Below are 20,153 nucleotides of genomic sequence, written 5' to 3'. Positions count from 1 at the left end.
CCATGCCAATGAGGGAGCTGGAAAACCTCACAAGGAAACTGCTGAAGCTGTTCTCAGAGCAACACCTGAATGGTATGAAATAAATAAGGCACGTGAGCTACAAGAAATAAAGCACAAGCTTAGTTAGCAGCACACTCAGTGAGCACAGACTCTCCTTGCAGTCTACTTGGAAACTGAGACAACACTTGAAAATCAGATCAGATAACCCTATCACCAAGAGGCTGGCTGGAGAATCCAGGTAATCACCAGATCCAGAACTATCTCCATTATGAAGTCTCAGAGCTCTTTCTTTTCTCATACAGCATAATTTTACTCTTGATTCTGAAGAAGTCATGCTGTGTTGCTGCTGACTTAAGGAAAATAATTATGATTGTCTGAATGTTGGGGAACCTTCTTTGAGGGTCGCAGAAATTGGCAGTGGAGGAGAAATTTTAAAAGAAAAAGGAGAAAAAATAATTGGTGGAAGTCCAACAAGGATCAACAATTTCAGCAAAGAGTGGAATATTTTGCAAAACGCATGAAGTGTTTGGTAAATACCTTTGTACAAGAGGTTGTTTCCCTCATACTGTTGGCAGGGGAGAACTGAACACATTTGTAGAACTTGAAGATTTATGGTTTGCACAATGCAGAGGGGAGATGGAATATAAAAGGTATAATTGCTTAAAATAATTACGTGCCTAGTTCAAATTTTTTTTAAACAGAGCAATAGAAGTTTCAGGCATTTCGGAAGCCAACTACAAAGTACCTTAATTGCTGGCAAGACCAATAAGCTGTTACTCGCTGAGTTTGGAGTGGTGGGTGGTGGTGTTTTTTTAAGCAGTAGTCACATTTTTTCCCTTTGTTTTTCCCCCGATCCTTAAACATAACTGTAGATTCAAAAATGCTGCTAGCAAGTATTTTCTTGCTATTTTCTAAGCCCGTGAGAGACTTTGTGCTCTCACAGAAGAGGTAGCAGAGTTATGTAAACAACCAAACACCTGCAGCCTTGAAAAGTCTTGTTTATAGTACAGGAGAAAAATATTTTGACAATGGATGTTTTAGGATTTTAGCCAATCACCCCCAAGGGGTGGCTGATCCTTTGTCCAATTAGACTATGAAGAAAAAAGTCTGTAAAAGAGTTTGTAAAATAATTAAATGAATAAATCTTGCTGCACAATTCCTGCCTGCTGGATCTTCTCTCCTCCTCCTCCCTACAGCTGTGGGACACAGTGATATACCCTAGGGCCCAGGCCTGCGGTAATATTTGGTGCGGTAATATTTGGTGCTGCCCGACATGATCTGCACTCTCTGACATGTCCTGCTGCTGAGAGTCAAGCTGAATTTCTCTAGAGGTACGCTGTTCTCCTTCCCCCCTGGGACTTGGAGGTCCAACGTGACTGAGAAATGGTGAACAGTGGCTCACAAACCGACGCTGTGGTAATGGTCTGGAAAGGTGTGTTTAGTATATTGCACACCTCCATTCCTGAAAATTCAGTTCGGGAATTATTAGATTGGGCTACCTTAAAATGGATTTCCATGGACAGAGAGACTGCCCTGGACTTTGCCTTATGGCAGGAACTTGGCTGTGCTGTCTGGCACGAGCTCCCTTTTGGGGACCCAGCAGTGTTAGAATTATACAAAACCTGGTGTTCGTTATTTATCCTGCTGACCGACCTCGACTGTGGCAGCAGAGCTGGCTTGCCTATTTCGGTGATGAGTGATGGAGGAATGTCCAAGGGGGACCCCGCTGACCGGTCTCCGGGGGCAAATGATGGTGGATCCGGAAAAACCCCCCTGGCTCCCCAGGCAGAGCCTGCGCCGCCTCACCCTGCACAATCGCAGGACTCTGCAGCCCTCAGGGACGCTGCGCCGGCAGGGGCAGGGGTGTTGGGGCAGCGGGAGGGCGTGCAGTATGCTTTGTTGCTCGGCTCGGCGGTGGCCACAGCTTATCCAGGACCACGAATTAGCGGCTTAGCAACTTGGACCCCCGTGGCGGCTCCTAGCCCATCTGCACATGCATCGGCTGTGCCAGGAACGCCCGGGTGTTCCTTCTTAGCTGGCATAGCCCCAGGCGTTACTGCACCGAGACTGCCTGGGTGTGGTCCGCTGCCCTCCTTGGCGCTGGACTGTTCTGCACCACTGCAGAACTGAGCCATCGGCCTTTTAATACAGCATCTGCCTTTGCTGACAGAGTTACCGAACATATCCCAGCAGCTAGGAGAATTGCTCAGCCTGCAAAAGCAGCTGCCACGGACACCAGCCCCGCCCACACCGCCCGCAGGAGAAGCTGCTCCAAACCAGGACGTGGCGCGGCCAGCAGCAAACCTGGAAGTAGCGCTGCCGCGGGAAAACCTTGAAGCGGCCAGGGCTGCAGAGCGGCGGTGGGGAGTGAGAAACAGCAGCGGTTTCGGCAGCGGCGCCAGGTGCTGACGCGGAGCAAGTGACGAACGCGGCGCCGGGTGTGGCTGCAGAGTGGGGACCAGTGACAGTGCCGAATGCTGCCGCAGAACAAGAGATGAGCACAGCGCCTGCCGTGGCTGCAGTCCCAGAGACGGTCGCAGCAGCTCCAGTACTGGTTCAGTCAGAACCGGCCGAGACAGCATCCCGTAAAGAAGCTTCTGTTCAAACTGCAGTGCAGCCAGCTGTAGTCTGTGCTGTCTGTTCTGCCGTTAGCCAACCCAGCCAAAGTGCGCCTCTCTGTCCCGCTCTGTTCAGTCCCAGCATCTCAGAGTTGCATTTGCCTGATGACTCATTGTCAGGCAGTGAGGCAGATGAGGTTCTGGCCCCAGCTCATAAGGCGGCTGTAGCCGGGCGGCAAAGGAAAAGGCTGCTCCGGTCTCGCCCCTGGACCTTTCAGGACTGCACGGTAACAGTGCGTCCAACCCACTACAATCGCTTCTTAGAGTCAGTTAAAATGCGAGCTTTGGAGGAGGGTGACTGGAGGTTATTGGAAACACTTGGAATGCCAAATAGATTTGAGGATTCTGGGGGTAATCGAGAAGCTGTTACACTCCATCCACAGGCTGTGCCAGAAGTTCAGGATGGTAGTGACTCCCCAAAAGGGGAGATCCAAGCTTTCCCAGTGTATAAGGCTCTCCCAAATTCAGGCGAGCATGACAAGCATGAGGTGATTGTTTGGAAGGTTGCCCAGGATCTGCAATCCAAGGTGGCACAACACGGGCGAGGTTCTGCTGAGGTTATGCAGATAATAAGGGTGATAAATACAGATTTGCTTTCTCCATTTGATATCAGACACTTAGGTCAAATTCTATTTCAACCTGTACAATTTACAGTTTTTGAGACTACCTGGAGAAAGCTGGCTGACAAGGCTGCATTAGGGAATATGCAGCTCCCTGCTGCCGATCCTAGATGGACAGCAGGAATGGATGCTTTGATGGGGACTGGCCCCTTCTCTGATCCCAGCCTACAGGGTACTTTGTCCTCTAGCGTCCTGCAGCAAGCACAACAGGTCGGCATGGCTGCCCTGTTGAAAACCATAGAGTTGTCAGCACCCAGAAAGCGATATACTGAAATAGTTCAAGGGAAATCAGAGCCATTGCTCTCTTTTGTAGAGAAAGTCGCTGCTTCTCTCGAGAAGCAGGTTGAGGATGACGGGTTAAGGCAGTTGTTGTTAAGGCAGTTAGTGAGAGATAATGCAAACGAGGAGTGCAGAAAAATCATAGATGCCTTACCAGGGGACCCTGAGGTAACAGACATGGTCGAAGCCTGCGCTAAGGTGGGATCTGGGAACCAGAAAAGGTCTGCTTTGGCTGCGTTCCTGCAGCCTGTTCACACATCTTCTGATAGTGAACCAAAGCAACCCAAACAGGCAAAAAAACGGAAGCGGCCTAAGCCGAGCCAAAAAGAGAACACACCGATCCCTCAGAGCAAGAGGTGTGGCAGGCCAGGGCATTGCTTGGACTATTGTAGATCCCGGACTCATGCCAATGGTCAGCCTTTGTCAGGAAACTTCCGCCAGGGTGCAAGGAGGAGGAATTGCTCTCCGATGCAGTCACTCCCCCAGAGAGTGGCACAGGTACAGGCACAGGCCTACCCTGCCACCCTAGAGATGGCACCCAGAGATCAGATGGTTTTGACTGGTGTGAATTCTGCTGGGCACATCCCCCCGCAGCTGAGCCCCATTGATCCCCTTCTGCTGGAACAAAGCCCCCTCTTCCCAGCTGTCCCCAGCTACCACCATGGAAAGGCTGACGGCCCTTCAACAGTTCTGTGTCAGGACCAAGCTGAGGCAGCCCAAGGATCAGCCTGGGCAGCCTCCACGACAGGAGTTCAGCCCACAGGGAGAGATGGAGTGGACTCACGCTTACCTCATTCCTTGAGGAAGGGCAGGCCAGAGAGGAGGAGGATGCAGAGCCTGGAGCAGCACAGCCTTTTATGCCGTGTCCCAGAGCCCTGTGGGGCCACAAACATTCCTTGTTTGTGAAACATCCAACCTCCTGGGAGTGGCCACTTGCAGGGCCACGTTACTGACGAAGTCCCTGCCTCTTTCATCTTAAATGTTGTGCTCCCACTTCATACAACCCAGAATCGTGCAATGACTCTTAGAATCACTTGGGGATGGAATGGACCCTAAAATCCTCTAGCTCGAGCCCCCTGAAATGGCTTCTACAACTGTTATGAATGGATGATGTAAGTTTAAATCAGCTCTTGCCTTTTCCCAGGCCTCTGGCAGCAGGCAGTAGCTGTATTGAGGTGGCCAGCACCCCAAGGATCCACTCTTATTTGCAAGTTCTTTAATAACAGTTGATTCGGTCTATTATAAAATGGATTATTTATTAATAGACACAAAACTAACAGACATAAGACTTAAATCAGACTATTACTACACAGGGATAAAACAAAAGAAGATACTAGTGTATACACGTGGAACTAAAGGTACCATTAAAATTACAGCTAGCTAAGAAAAAGTGTAACTTAGGATTCTGTGTTTCTTACCATCCAATTCTTGATGGGGTACACATCAAAGTCCTTTCCCTCAATTCCCAGAAATGTAACCGCAAAAACCCGTGTCTGGACTTAAGGGAAGAAATCTTCTCACACATTCCAAAAGGAGTGTACAAGAGACTTCTGCTCTATGATAATTTGTGGGCTTTTATAGACATAAGAACCGTGTCTTTTGGTCACTGTTATAAACGACCCCGATCTGATATGGAAATGAGTTATTAAAATTTATTGAGAACTCAATACAAATGGCAAAGCAAAAGGGGACAGCGCTGGGAGCATGGCTGGGTGCCAGAGGCTCGCCCACAAAATGGCCATCCTGCCTTTTATACCCCTGTGATTGCATCAGCCTGAGGCATATTTATTTACTGTTTTGCATAGTCCCGCCCCCTTGACAATCTTTTGGGAGCCTGCGCTGTTCTGGAGCTGTGGCCCTCAGGGTCCTCACTGGTTGGAGTCCCATTCCTTTTGTGGTGCTGCCTTCCAAGTCTGGCTGGCAACAGCCCGGCCCTTTGCAAACCCCACAGAACTGATGTTACAGCACACAGATCATACAGCCCCTGTAAAAACCAACCCACAGCCAGAGCACCCCAGCAACCATTAAACAGTTCTTACCATGCAATATTAGAACTCATGATATAATTCATAGCCCATACAACATACGGCGAAAGCCAACTCTCAATAATTCATCTAGAACAGTGTTGGGGTTTTAGGAGTTCTCCTCTTTTTTCTCTTAAAGAATTTTCCCCTTACATGTTGCCAGAGGGAAAAATTACTGGGTGCTTAAGAAAAACAAAAGACCTGACCACCAGGGGAGGGGTCCAGCTGGCTAATCTTTTTCACCTGGGCTTGTGGGCTGTTAGTTCCCAGCATTTGGATGGAGAGAGAGGCTGGAAGGAATTAGTCAGCACTGGAGACTTCTGCTTCTTCGGCTGCCTTCCTTCCTTCTACCAGAGAAACCCCGGGATTCCCAAGCAGGGGAACCATCGCACCTGCCCTGCTCACCGGGAGCCGCCAGCGCCCCTGCCGGCTGCGAGCGGAACTGCACCCGAGGGGAAAGGGCCTGACAGCCGAGAAGGCTGGCACTGGGTTTGTGTTTGCTGTTACTGCCATAGTTATTGCTGTTTGTTTGCCTTGTTATACACACATATATATATATAATAGTAAAGAACTGTTATTCCTATTTCCTCATATCTTTGCCTGAAAACCCCTTAATTTCAAAATTATAATAATTCGGAGGGAAGCGGGTTGCATTATTTTTTTTCATTTCAAGGGAGACTCCTGCCTTCCTTGGCAGACACCTGTCTTTCAAACTAAAACAGTCACTTATGTTTATTTTGCTTTATCTCTTTCCACATTTGTTCTCATATCAAGATGTTTATTCAGGGTTTGGTCGCAGACTCTCAGGGGCCTGGAGGCAACCTCCTGCTGAGCTCTCTGGCTCTTTGCTGCGCTATTAGTCTGGCCCGAGTTATCTCTTCCAAATGCCCCAGCCATGAAAGAGGGGAGACGTCCTGCCACATCCTCCTGCTGAGAAGTCCAAATCTCTAGATTTAGAGACCTTTACTACAGTATGATGGGTCCACCCGTATTCAGACGTCCTGACTGCTGTTCTTGCAGTCCTGGTTGGATATTATGAACAGCAAAGACCAAAGGCAGCGTCTGTGCTAAGAGGGCTTCCTGTCAAATAGATTTCACAAGACACAGTATTCTGGCCACATACCACTTTAAATATACATCTTCATCTCCCCACCACATTGAAAATTAACAGGGTAACGTCAGGAAAATTAATCCACAAAGACCAGAGGTTCATGCTGAAAATTCAATTGAATGCTTCCTTCAATTGAACCCCATAAAATGAAGGAACAGGGGGTGTTTACTTCTACTTAAACCAAAACAGTGGAAAATAAATGGGTTCCCCCCTTTAATACAATCCCCTAAAATATTTGAAAAGGAGGGGTTTTCCTCACTTTAAATCTCTTGATGGAAAAAGGAGGATTTTTCCCTCAATTCGAACCCTTAAAAAGGAGGGAGAATTGAGCTTCCCCCTCAAAATAGGGAGTTACTCTCAATTCAATCCTGTAAAATAGCATTGTCAAGGGTTTAGCCCTCCATTTAATTGGGAAAATAATGGAAAACGGGGGTTTCCTGTCAATTGATATCCCTAACAGCATGGAAAAGGCAAGGTTTCCTTTAATTGACACCTTTAAAATTGCAGGTGAAGGGGTGTTACCAGAGGATAAGTTGTCTACACCTGGTGAAATAACACAATGCTTGTTCTACCAAACCCACTGGCCTATGGAACTGCACAATGCCCATTGTGTAAGAAGGAGAACTGGAAGTTCACCAGCCCCAGTACCCTGCCAACTCAGCCAGGTTGGCTGAACAGTGGGGTCTATGACCACTAGGGACCACCAGAGAGACCCCCAGGACAGAGGAATGCGTGCATAAAGGGAAAGGGAAATACATTAATGATTTTTGGGAAATTATTATCATATGTATGTTTAGTCCAGGACAATCAATGAATATGTATGTGAAATACAGTATATAAACAGAAACTTCCCTGTACTCAGCATGCACAGCATTGGGAGGAGCTGTCCCCCTGTGAATCTGGCCAAATAAAGAATGCCTGATTCGTAATACTACATTGGTGTTAAGGAGTTATTTTGTTTTACTGAATTTTGGTAACAGGTGGAACCTCCCCAGTTTAAACACAGACAATACCAGAAGAGGAGTTTCTTCCCTCAATTTAAACCCCTTTTATCCTCGTAAGTCCTCTTTTTTCTCAGGGTGTTTGAGAGGGACTGGGGGTGCTGGGGAGAGACTGTCAAGATGAAATCAAAAGGGGAAAGGAGAAGGATCCCCCTGCAAACCCATGTGCCGGCTCACCTGCTCAGGTGCTGCCCCTTGCATGAGGGTCTGTCTCTTGGCACCTTCTTTAAGCAATGCTCCATGCCCAGGTGCATCCAGGTGCTCCCCCGTGTAGATGCTAGCAGGGCCTGACAGAAGAATTTTCCTGTGAAATTTTCCTTTCTCATAAGAAAGCAGTTAGAGAAATCCAGTTTCTCACAGCTTCTTACAGCTTCGCTGTGAAAGCTTTCATTCTCATGAGAACTGGATGGACAACAGTTTGTAAGAATGTAAACCATTTCTGCACCTGCAGGTTGTTGTGAGAACACTAGAATTGTTTTCTGTCTTGTAAGAATAATATTTGGAAATGGGTGTCTTACTGCTCAACCTATCACCTTGGGAGGTGGTGGGCTAATAGGCCAATCATGTAATTTCTCTTTTGCGAACCATAGGTTATGGGTGATTAAACGAGGTTGCCTCGGCCATACCTTGCAACCTGGACTTGTGTCATGATTTGCCATTCTCTGGGGAATAACAGTGACACCCCTGGCCCCTGCAAGATGCTCTGAACCATCATTCCTTGAGAGACCCCCAGTATCCCCCCCATCTGCCTCTCTCCTCCAGCAGCTTCCTGTGCAGGTGTGCCCAAGTAACCCCCTGAAAGCAGCCTCCAGCAGGACATGCCCTCTCCTCATCCTCACCAGTCACACCTGGGGCTGCTGCACCTTGGAGTGGGGGGGGGGGGGGTGTGCAGAAAGGTCCTGCTGGTCATTGCCGCCCCTGCACAGCCCATTGTCTGCTCCTGAAACACTGGGGAATTGGGCTTTCCTTTCCGTGGAAAAGAACTGGCCTTCTCAATCAGATGCCCATGGCCAAAATTGGGATTCTGCCTCCAAAATTTCCTACGTCCGAGGTTTGTAATTATCAAGGAAATTCCCCACAGAACATAAGCAATTACTGGTAATTTTTCCTCTGGGATCATTACTGACTTGGATTTCTGTCAAAGCGTTTGACACATCCCTTGAGGGGTCACAGGTTTGGTTGGGTTGTTTATGGCCTGACAGGCCCAGACTGAACCCAAGCACTCCCGTCACTGCTCCACCCTGTTGTAGTGCCAGGTTTGGTTTAGCAAGCTGCAGCTTTCCCTGAGAACTCAGCAGAGCTGCTTAGGGCAGTGCGACCATTTCGCCCTCCCTTTTCGGACGGCTCCGCAGTCTTGCTCTGGCCAGCTATCAGCTCTACAACACAGTGACAGCAAAGGAGGCGAGAAGGGTCTCTCCATAAGGGTTTCAGAGGACCTTTAATGGTTACATCTTGTCCCAGCGATCCCCAGAGGCAAAGAGACCTTGTGATCCGAGAGCAGGGGGGTTTTGTCAGCGGCTCAGGGGTGCAACGTGAGCGGAGTTGGGGTACAGGAACCAATAGGGAGAGCCCGAGGGAGTGGCCAGGGCTAGGGGCAAGGGAAAGTGGGGGGGAACAATATAGGATAGGAAAAGCAGTGGATAAACAGATCACCACACCACCATGAACTGATATATTGAAATATTGATATAGTTTATAAATACTCCCATTGCCTGCTACTCAGTCTTTCCCTGTGCATCTGGGAAGCAGATTTACTCCATCCTTTGTTCCCAACCACAGCTCTCCAGCCCAAATCCTACTTCTCACAGACACAAACTAAACAGAAAACTACTACAAGTGTTTCTTTTAAAGTAAAATTCTTTGTACATCTGGCTACATTATTAAAATAAATTAATAAAAAATAATCAAAAATTACTAATTTATCAATAAATTAATAAATTATGTGTATTGATGGTCATCAAGGCAAAGCTTTTCAGAGGAGAAAATACCCAATTTGGTAGCACAGATCCCATTTTCACAAGAAGGCATTTTTTGGGTATGGGAATCCTGACCATCTAAGACATCTGAAAATTGGTATTTTGGAATTTGACATTTTGAAATTGGGTTTTTTTGATTTTTTGCAACTTGATTTTCTAGTATTTTGAAACTGAATTTTTTTGGTATTTTGGAACTTGGTCCTCTGGTATTTTGAAACTGGGTTTTTGAAAGCTGGCTTTCTGGTATTTTGAAATTTGGTTTTCTATTGTTTTGAAACTAACTTATTCTGTTGTTTTTGGTTTTTTTTTTTTTTTTGGTGGTTTGGAAACTGAGGTTTTTGTATTTTGTGACCTGAGTTTTTGGTATTTTTGAAACCTGTTTCTTTGGTATTTTTGTGTGCTGTTTTTTTTGGTATCTTGCAACCTGGGCTTTTAGTATTTTTGTAACCTGGGGGTTTAGTATTTTGTAACCTGTGCTTGGCAGGGGCCTGGGGCATCCTAGTCCAGACCCTTGCCTTCATTTGCCTTCTTCCACTGCAATTATCCTGGCATGGGAACTGTTTAATTGCAGACTATACAATGAGACACACTTCCTGAAACAAATTCCAACTGCGGAAAATCTCACTGCTACTTAGAAACGCTTCAGAAAAGACCTTGGAAAAAGCAAAGGGGCCCCAGGAAACTGAGGAGAAGGTGGGGAACAATCAGACAGTGAACACCTTCTACTGCTTCTCACTCCAGTCACTACTGTAAGTGCAGCATCCCTGGAATTTCATGTTCAGTGTGTCTCTTCCAAGCTCAACAGGTGAACAAACAGATACTCCAGAATTTACTTCCTTGGTACTTCAGGCAGCACAGACTCACTGTGAGGAAGTGGTATCCAAGGGCAGATCTAAAACTGGTCCTTCCTCCTGCTTGCCATTCTCTCCACACTTTCTTCTTCCAGTGGGATGCACTCTAGGAGCTGCAAAGAACATACAAATTGTCTTTCTTCTAAAGTGTGGCAAGTTGTTCTGACATACCATTATGCCATGATATTATCCTGATTATATTATGCTGATCAATCAGAACACTGTTTAGATAACATTATTTTAATGTCATTGTTGTCCATTGAGATGGAAATGGATGATGTCTCAAGAAAAAAAAAATCTTATTTAAGTTGTAAAAGTAACAGAATATATCACAACACTGCAGTATTGGTACTACTTACCGATGATGAGGCCAACACGGAATTTGGAGACCTTATCATGCCAGCTATGGAATGACATATAGTGTCAAATCTTGAGACTTTGTCCTTCTTGTCCCAGGAGAAGGGCAGACTCTCCGGTGAAAACAAGCAAATCTGTATGATAATCGATTTATTGGAGAATGTGCAATATACATTTCTGAATTTTATGTAAATAAAAGATAGGGGCTGAGCTTCTACTGAAGCAAGACAGGAAGAGTCAACATCAGCAGGATTAAGCTCAGATCAATTTAACTAGTTACAAAGTCTATATTTCCTTAAATATTTTGTGGAATTAATTTAAGTATGAAGAAAACTGAAATTATTTTATACCCTAAAAACAAGACACATAACTCTCAGTTCTTCTGAAATACCTGTCATTTTAAATTAAATTAAAAAATTCAATGATTTGAAAAGACAGAGTTTAAAAAACCCACACAGTAAAAAACTCCACATATACACATTATCCTTAATCAATACATGTTTAGGGTTTTTTCCTTTTATTAACATGTTCTTCTCTAACAACACACTACCTGTAAATATTAGTACAATCGGGGCAAGTAATAGGATCCATCTCTCTTCTGGCATTACTGTAAACCATAAGTGCAGCCACTGTCTGGATTTAAAATTATGTAAGAATAGGACTCTGACTAGACACTGAAACAGCCTTTAAGCATCTCTAGTTCAGCAGAAGTCAATGTAAATTCCAAGGTCTCATAAGCTGACTTAGTCCAAAGACTGTATTTTTCTTCATCTCTTACTATCAGCTCTCAAAATTAGTAACAATCTTAAAAAAATAAAAAGTACTTTTAACATGGGCAAACTGAGTTTATTGCTTGTAAATCACCTTCAGAAACAGCAAAGATTTCGGTGAGTACTTGCAAAGTAAATAAACTTCAGCAGAGAAACCACACATTAACAGGCTCATTCTAATTAGCTATAGGTTAACTAAACTGTAAAAAAACAATAATGGAGACAGACTACAACTGTTTGCCAGTGTTACAAAGACAAATTGCTTCCAAGTTTCCAGTGTACATCTCTGACAGAAGAAACCAAAAATCTCATCATGTAATAAATGCAGCTTCCATTTCTTCCAGGTCTTTCAAACAAGCAACGAAATCTATTCATTCTGTACTCAAATTTACCAGCATTTGAAAACTATTTCAAAATACATTTTATTTCACAGGATACAGATTAAACATTATCTTAGCAAAATAACGCTATTTATTTGGTAGCAAAATTCTGCCATTTGCCCTAATTTGTATGCTATTAAATAAAAGAGTGCAAAATGGAGTCAAATTGTCGGAAGTCTGCTAGGGAGTGCATCCATCACAGAAATACTCATTAACCATGTGCCTACTTACCCATCAATAACATTTTTATACCTTTAATCAGACTCAAGGAATATAGTATACCAAAGCATTTAATTTTAATAAAACAACTCTGTTCTGAATCCTGATTTTTATTCTTATAATGCTGCTGAATTAAATTGCCTTCACAAAACAACCAACCAACCAACCCCCCAAAAACCAAAAACCAAACAAACCCAGACAAAACTCAAACAAAAAAACCACCTCCTGCAAGGTGGGGGTATCACCAAACCTTTCAAAAGTCTCCACAATAAGGGTGTTCTGAGTGCACAGCAGCAGCAGACACCTCAGAGATGGAATCGTGTAGCCACAGGGGCACCCTAGGGTGGTGGTGGCATTTGGGAGGCCCCCCCCACCAAGTTCCCCTGCCATCCTCAGTGGCCACTCGGGTGACCTTGGCCTCAAAGTGCTCCAGGAAAGGCATCAGGAAACAGCGGCTGCTTCAGGCCCACCCAGGTGGGACTCCACAAAGTCGTGACAGTGCCGGGCAAAGTTGTGAGTGGCCACCCATGCCTGGCGCTGGCATCACTCATGCCAGCCTGGCGGGGAGTGTGGGGGGGAGAGCCCTGGGGAGGGGGAGAAAGGGGGACAAAGGATGAGGGGGGATGGCCCGAAAACACCTGAAAATTCATCTCAACCCCACCCAAATTCACCCAAATCCAACCTCGGTCACCATGACCCTCCCCAGAGTTCCCCAGAACCACCAAATCCACCCCAAGACTGCTCAAATCCCACCCTGACCCCCCCTCACCGGAGAACCAGCGTGGGGCCTCGACATAGGCAAGCAGGGTGGCATCGCCTTCTGACTTGAGTGGAATCGGGTGCACCCGGAAATAGCTGAACATGTCAAAGATGCTTGGGAATAAGAGGTTCTCCACCCAGCACTGGCTGGCCTCATTCACGGACACCAAGACATGCTGCAGACCCCAGAAAACAGGGCTCAGGGACCCCAGAATTGGGGACAGGGACCCCAAAAATGGGAGATCAGACCCAAAACCTGGGGACTCAACTAAGAATGGGGGTTAAGAGACTAGAAATGGCTCTTAGACACCTCCAAAATTGCACTTTATTGGCCCAAACCTGGGTTTTGAGCCCCCAAATCAGTTCCTGACATCCCAACACTGGCATCAGGACCCCAAAACTGACACCTGGGACCCCAAAAGTTGGGTTTAGGCTCCAAAACCTGGCCTTTAGCTCCCCCAAAACCAGATTTTAACTGCCCAAGCCCCCATGCTTTGAGCCCCCAAGCCTGTGTTCTGCACTGCCAACCCCAGGGGTCCCAGCCCCCTCACCTTGGCCTTGCCGTGGCAGTTGAGAGTCAGCACGTATTGCCCACGCCGGGTCTCGCTGTGCCGCAGCAGGAACAGCCCGTGGTCCCTTGCGCCCCCCGACAGCACCAGCTGGGCTGCACGGAGCCTGGATAGGGTCCCGTGGAACCATGGAAACGCAGCCAGCGGGTGCCAGGGGGGCTCCCCCAGCTCATAGGGGGGCAAAGGGGACCCTCCCCCAGCTCCAGGTCCAAGTCCAGCACCACTGCCTGGAAAAGGAACAGCCCTGGAAGGGTGTCTGGGGGGGCAGTGGGAGGAAAGCCAGGATAGGGTGGTCCCGTGGCAATTTGGGGGATAACTCGGGGTCCTGGGGAGGAGGAAGTCCCCACCACTCTAAGAAGCCCCAAAACCTCTCCCTAAAGGACCCCCAAACTGGGAAAAATCACCCCCAATCCTCCCAAAACTGAGGTACAGCCTCCAAATGCCCACTGGGCACCCCCAAACCTGGGATAACCCCTGCTCTCCCCAAAACTGGAGTCCAGCCATACAACAGCCCCAAAACTGGGATAAATCCCCCCCAAATGGGGGTGCAGTCCCCCATTTCAGGTCCAGTCCCCCCAAAACTAGGTCAAATGCCAAAATAAGCCCCAAAATCAAGATAACTCCCCCAAAGAGGATGTCCATTTGCCCCGATGCCCCCCCAGTTCAGGGTCCAGCTGCCCCCCGATGTGCTGCATCAGGGGGCTGGTGAAGGGCAGGGCAGCGGGGGTGTGAAGGGTCCTGGGGGCTCCTCATGGGGGCATGGAGGGGCAGTTCTAGGTGGGGATGAAGCGGAGGAGCCGAGCGGATCTGACAGTCCCCGTAAGCACCTGGGGCAACAGGGGAGGGCAGGAGAGGGGCCTGCGGCAGTCTGGGGGCGCTTTGGGGGTTACCTCGAGCCAGGAGCTCCACGCTGTCCCCCTCACACAGCTCTGCATCCAAGAAGGGTTCGGGGTCGTGCCTGGGGTGCACAAAGTGGGGCCTGGAGGGGGTATAAAGGGGAAGTTAGTGGAGGGGAACGGGGGAACACCAGAGGAAAATAAGGAAAAAAGAAAAGGGAAAACTGGGGGGAAGAGGTTAAAATGGATAAAAACCCACAGAAAAATTGAGAAAACCACACAAAAATTAGGAAAAAAAAGGGAGAAGAGGAAAAAAAAGGAGAAAAGAATGGCAATATGGGAATTAAACCAACAGAATTGACAAAAGAAAACAAAAAAATTAAGCAAAAATAGGAACAAAAACTTGGAAAAAACAGGAAAGAGAAGGAAAATAAAGGAAAAATAATTATAGAAAAATGGCAAGAATTGACAGCAAAATGTCAATAAAGAACAATAGAAAAGTGTGAAAGTGGAAAAATGGAGCAAACAATGAAGAAACTTGGTTTAAAATGGAGTAAAATGGGGAAAGGAATTTAAAAAGTGAGGGGGAAAGGAAGAGTGGAGAAAAAGGATGGAAAATGAGAAAAAAAGTGAAAATGGGAAGAAAAACACAGAAAATAGATAATTGGGGCAGAAAATTATGAAACGGGAAATAAAAGAAGAAATACAAGGAAGAACAGATAAAAATGGGGAAAATAAAGGTAAAACCTGTAAAAGTGAGGGAAAAGTGGGAGAAAAAGGGGGGAAAAGGGGATGGGAGCTGGGGGAGAGGGGAAAAGGGGGTCCCTGAGGACAGGGAGACACCACAAATGTGTGGGGGGCTCACACTGGGGGCTCGGAAAGTCTCTGAGGTCCTCGAGCCACTGCTGCTGCCACGGGTCCAGAGCCTTTGGGAGCAGCTCCTGTCCATATGGGAATGGGAACAGCAGGGTCAGGATTCCCCCACAAACCTCCGGGGGACCTCCAGAGTCCCCAAACTGGGATAAAGCACTAAGTCCCCAAACCAGGATACAGCTCCGAAGTTGGGGTCCAGCCTCTCCCAATCCCCTCTGAGGACCCTTAAAACTGGGGTGCAGCCCCCTCAAGCTGTGGCACAGCTGCCCAACTCCCCCAGAAATTGAGCCCAGCCCTAAATAAGCCCCAAAGCCAAGACATAACCACCCAATTCACTCCTAAAATATGGGTGCAGACCCCATTTCCACCTGGATCACAAAGGTGCTGCCTCTGGGATCCGCTGGATGCGGGGCTGCCAGCATTGCACACAAGAGGCTCAGCAAGGCCTTCAAGGCCTTTTGGGGGGGTGGGGGGAGCCACTGGGGACACCCAGCTCCATCCATCTATCCATCCATCCATCCATCCATCCCACTCCCTCTTTTTTCCTTGTTTGCTCCACTTTTCCCTCCTGTTTTTTTCCCACAGTGACTCCCCCAAATCATTTTTTGGTTCCCCCTAATTTGGGCCTCCCCCAAAACCTCAAACCGTCTTTCGGCCCCTCCAGTCCTCTTGGGGAACCCTCAGCCCCCCTCAAGGTGCCACAAAACTTTTTCAGGGCCTGCCCAAACCCTTTACAAGGCCCACCCTGTACCCGTCCCCAGCTCCCTCTGGGTCTCCCTCAAACCTGCTTTTGGCTCTCACAAACTCCTCTGGGCCTCCCCCCAAGGAGTAGAGCAGCCCTGAAACCTTCCCCAACCCACCTCTGGGGGCAGGAACAACTCCAGGGCTGCACTGCTGCTGTCGCGATGGAGCAGGAGGTGACACCTCTTCCCCCCCTACCGCAGTTTCTGGGGTTCTCCAGGCCCCAAGCACCCCCCCCCCAGATCCTCGGGGACAGCAGCTGCAGGAACTCTGCACACTGTTTTTGGGAGGGGATTCCCCTGGTGCAGCTGCTCAAGGGGAATCCGGGGATTTGGGTGGCCTCTGGAGCCCCACAAAGAGTTGGAGTTTGGGGGGAATGGGAAGAGCCGGTGGTTGGGCCACGGGGTCGGGGGGCCTGGGTGGTGGGCCCCCCCCCACTGGCACCTCCCTCTTTCAACTGCAGGATGCCCCGAACGCTCTGGACGATGCTCTGGAAGAACTTTTTGCGGAACTTCAACTTGGGAAGGGGGGGTGGGGGGGAGTCAGGGGTGTTTTGGAGGTCTTCCTCTCCCTCCCCATCCTCCTGCAAGGCGGGGGGAGCACCACCAAACCCTCTGAAACTCCCCCCAAAAGGGGGTTCCAAATCTGAAGCAGCAGTGGACAACTCAGAGCCAGAGTAGTATTGCAACTCAGCCGCTGAGTTGAGGGCGGGGGGGCAGCCTTTTGGGTCCTCCCCCACAATTTGCCCCCCCGTTCTCAGCGGCCCATCGGGTAACTTTGGCCTCAAGGTGCACCAGGAAATTCCTGGTGAAGCATTGCTGGGATTACTTGTGCCAGGCTGGTGCGGGGAGCTGGTGGCGCGGCCCGAATCCAGGCCCCCCTCCCTGGGGCGGCGTGCGCAGGACGGCAGAGTCTCCAAGGGGCCACTCATGCTGGGGGGAGGGTGCTGGCGAGGGGGAGAAGGGGGGTGCAAAGGGTGAGTGGGGGCCCGGAATCGCCTCAAAATACATCCTAATTTCCCCTTCAATTCACCCGAAGTCCAACTTTGATGACCCCGACCCTCCCCATAGCCCCCCAGAACCACCAAATCCCACCCTGACCCTCCCAGGATGCCAAATCCCCTCTGGGTCGCCCCAGGAAGCCCCCTCCGGCCTCTTAACCCTCTCCCAAAGCACTCCCATCCCCTCAGATCCCCAAATCTGCCGCCAGGACCCTTCGTATCTCATTCTGACACCACCAAACCATCATAAACTCCCCCAAACCCAACCATGACCCCCCTCAATCATGCCCCCCCTGGGCCCTCAGAGCCCCACAGGACCCCTCAAATCCCACTCGGACCCCCTCAAGCCCCCCTAAGCCTATAAACCCCCAATACATTCCATGTACATTTAATAATACAGTGTGAGTGAGAAAGCAGATCTCAAAGTCTTCTAAATTTAAGCCGAGCTACTGAAGACAGTTTACAGTTTCTCTGAAGCGCGAGCACAGTGGTGCAGTCAGATTCCGAACAAATCCGTGTTCAGTTGCCAGGCCAGCAGCGGGCACGCCGAGCCCGCCGCGGCCCCGGGAGCGCCGCCTGCCCCACCCAAGATGGAGGAGGGGGTGAGCGACAGCAACGCGAGGCCGCCCCACAGACGGCGGCGTCGTGCGCATGCGCCCTTGGGTAGGCACGCGGACGGCGCCGCGGGCTCCTCGCGCCTCAGGAAGGGCGTGGGGTCAGCGGCGCCCCCGCCGAGGAGCCCCCCGGGAAATCCGAGGCACGTCAGCGTTCACGGCAGGTTGCAGCTTTAAACACTCAGGGTTCAGATGTCCCCCCTTGAAATCCTCATCCCTCCTATTACATAGGACAAGTGTTCCAACTCTTGATCCTCACAAACTCCTCTGGGATTTTAAATAGTTGGGAAATATCAAAACTGAGCAATATGCAATAACAGTTATGATACTCAGGTCATTTCTTCTGGAGGGTGGAGGTGGCTTTTCCATCTAAGGATGTTGCTGTGGAGGAGAGTTGGCCAACGGGCTCCATGTGGGACTGGAGGATCCAGGCATGGGACAATGCTTGGGAGCCTGGCAGACGCTCTATTTATGCCACATAGATATTTTTCAGTAGTAGGAAGTGGGGCAGTTTCAACCCCAGGGGAGCTTGAGCCTCTTGCTGCTGCATCCAGAGCTAATGGCTACTTCAGGGAGGCTTTGCCAGTAGCTGGGGAAGGGATGAGCAAGGCGCATGCCAGGAGGAGACAGCAGCCATCCTTCCTGAGGGCTGTCCAGCAGCAGCAGTGCCCCACTCCTGCTCCATTTCTGATCATCAAAATGAATAATTCAAAAGAGATAAGGGTGTGTTAAAAGCTGCAATTGTTTATTAAACTATGGAGGTAGACAAGTTATCCTCTGTAGTTGAAGGAGGATACGCTTGCAGAATTAGCCCGTATATCCGGAACAATATGAATTGCCAAAGATGTGCCATTGCAGCCTGTAAAATATGTAGTGCCAAATATGTACCGCTTCCGCTTATGTTATGTAAGTAAAGAGATAAAATACCAAATATGGGAGAGAAAACAGGGGTCATTCAGAGGACTATGGAGGAAGACTTCTGGCTTTCAGCCTCAACGACCACCAGAAGGCAGAAGAAGACCCCCTAGCAACACAACGCACATGCGCAGAGAAACTAGATAACAACCACCTGAAAGACAGGAAAGCGGAAGAAAAAAACCATATATAAAGGACTCTGTACAAGCTAAAAAACGTGGCAGTCGGCGGAGCGGAGACTCCCCTGTCACCCAGCGCTGCTTTTGCTCACATTCTACTTGCTTAATTACTAATAAATTTCATTTTATTAAACTAAGAGTGCATCCCCCTTATTGTTGCGCACTCTTTACAATTTTGGTGCCGTGACTCGGATGGGAAGATAGCGACCTACCGTCTCTTAGGGGAGGCGCCCCGAGGTACTCCTTGGCCCGGGGATCGGTGGTGCGCTTACCCCCACACCGACGAACCTAAATTCTAGAATGGTGAGCAATTGAGAACCGGTCAAATCCCATAAAGTTTAGTGCACTAAAGTCCGGACGAAGACGCAGGACCGCGTGAGTATCGAGCATCGGGATTCCCGTCCGGGCGGGATTGGGTTTCCTGAGATACAACGACTGAGAGGTTCGAAATACTGAACCAAGCGAGTGCGGACCCTTTAGTACTACGTTTCCCGACTCCCGCGAGGGACCGGGCTAGGAATAAGGGGAGCGAGTGTGTGTGTGCGTGCAGATATCTCAGAAGATGGGGGCGAAGGGCAGCAAGCCTTCGGTCCCCATGGGGAGGGTCCAGCAGGGAGGGCCCCAGTGATACCCCAAAACACCCCCCTAGCATTCATGCTAAATAATTGGAAATACCTCCCTAGTTCACCCGGGAAACACCAAAGCCAGAATGATAGAATTCTGTACTAAAATATGGGGAGGAAAGAAATACAAAAGAACGTGATTTGGCCAGTTTTTGGGTCAGATGAAGATTGGGTGCGACAACAACTTAACCTGTGGGTAAACAGTAAAAGTCCGCTTGACCCAGAAGAAAGTGCATATGCTGCAATGTGGCTAGAAAAACCCCAGGTAGCTATGTTTCCCTTAAATGAGAGAAAGAAAGAAAGGAAAGAAGAGCAGGAAGATGAGCTATTATTGAATCCACCCCCATATGTGCCCCCCGCACAGGCACCGGAGGCACCGCCACCGCCAATTCCCCTCAATGCACCAATTAATGCAGAGCGAGTGTCCCCCATTACAGTCAGGAGGAGAACTAGAAATCAACGAGAACAAGCTCAGATGTACCCACTAAGAGAGGTACCTATGGGAGGACCCCTACCCGGGATCGGATATGTTACTGTCCCTTTAAATTCAGGAGACTTACGAGAATTCAAGAGAACTGAAATGGGGAGTTTATTAGATGATCCATTAGGAGTAGCTGAAAGGCTAGATCAATTCTTGGGACCCAGTCTCTATACCTGGGGGAGATGAACTCAATATTAAGCCAGCTGTTTACATCCGAAGAAAAAGAAATGATTAGGAGGGCTGGCATGAGAATATGGGATGCCCGTCATGCCCAAGGACCGCAGGCAGACACTAAATGGCCATTACAGAATCCCAACTGGGATAACCAGAATGCCGAACATAGGGTCCACATGGGGG

General features: G+C 48.7%; 1 protein-coding gene across 1 annotated transcript; it reads right to left on the bottom strand.

The window, feature by feature from the left end:
• Positions 1-10,986: 10,986 nt before the first annotated feature.
• Positions 10,987-17,554, bottom strand: LOC120412072 (SH2B adapter protein 1-like). The gene is made up of 7 exons (XM_039572404.1): positions 17,449-17,554; positions 16,813-16,930; positions 15,236-15,311; positions 14,425-14,513; positions 13,517-13,761; positions 12,976-13,141; positions 10,987-12,790 (listed from the first exon to the last, which is right to left on the bottom strand). Exons 2-7 carry the CDS (start codon positions 16,913-16,915, stop codon positions 12,750-12,752), a joined length of 720 nt encoding a protein of 239 aa, XP_039428338.1. The 5' UTR covers positions 16,916-16,930; positions 17,449-17,554; the 3' UTR covers positions 10,987-12,749.
• Between the last annotated feature and the right edge of the window lie 2,599 nt (positions 17,555-20,153).

This window comes from Corvus cornix, unplaced genomic scaffold (genome assembly GCF_000738735.6).
Source record: "Corvus cornix cornix isolate S_Up_H32 unplaced genomic scaffold, ASM73873v5 scaffold1, whole genome shotgun sequence".
Taxonomy (NCBI): Eukaryota; Metazoa; Chordata; class Aves; order Passeriformes; family Corvidae; genus Corvus; species Corvus cornix.
The sequence above is the reverse complement of the archived record's forward strand: the minus strand, read 5'-3'. Positions and strand labels throughout refer to the sequence as shown.

Excerpts from the sequence above, each read along its gene's own strand:
- LOC120412072 (XM_039572404.1), bottom strand. The coding sequence starts at position 16,915 with ATGAGTGGCCCCTTGGAGACTCTGCCGTCCTGCGCACGCCGCCCCAGG. Across the intron at positions 15,312-16,812 it reads CCCGCACCAGCCTGGCACAA|GAGCTGCTCCCAAAGGCTCT; the intron begins GTAATCCCAGCA and ends CCATATGGACAG. Across the intron at positions 13,142-13,516 it reads ACTGCCACGGCAAGGCCAAG|CATGTCTTGGTGTCCGTGAA; the intron begins GTGAGGGGGCTG and ends TGGGGTCTGCAG.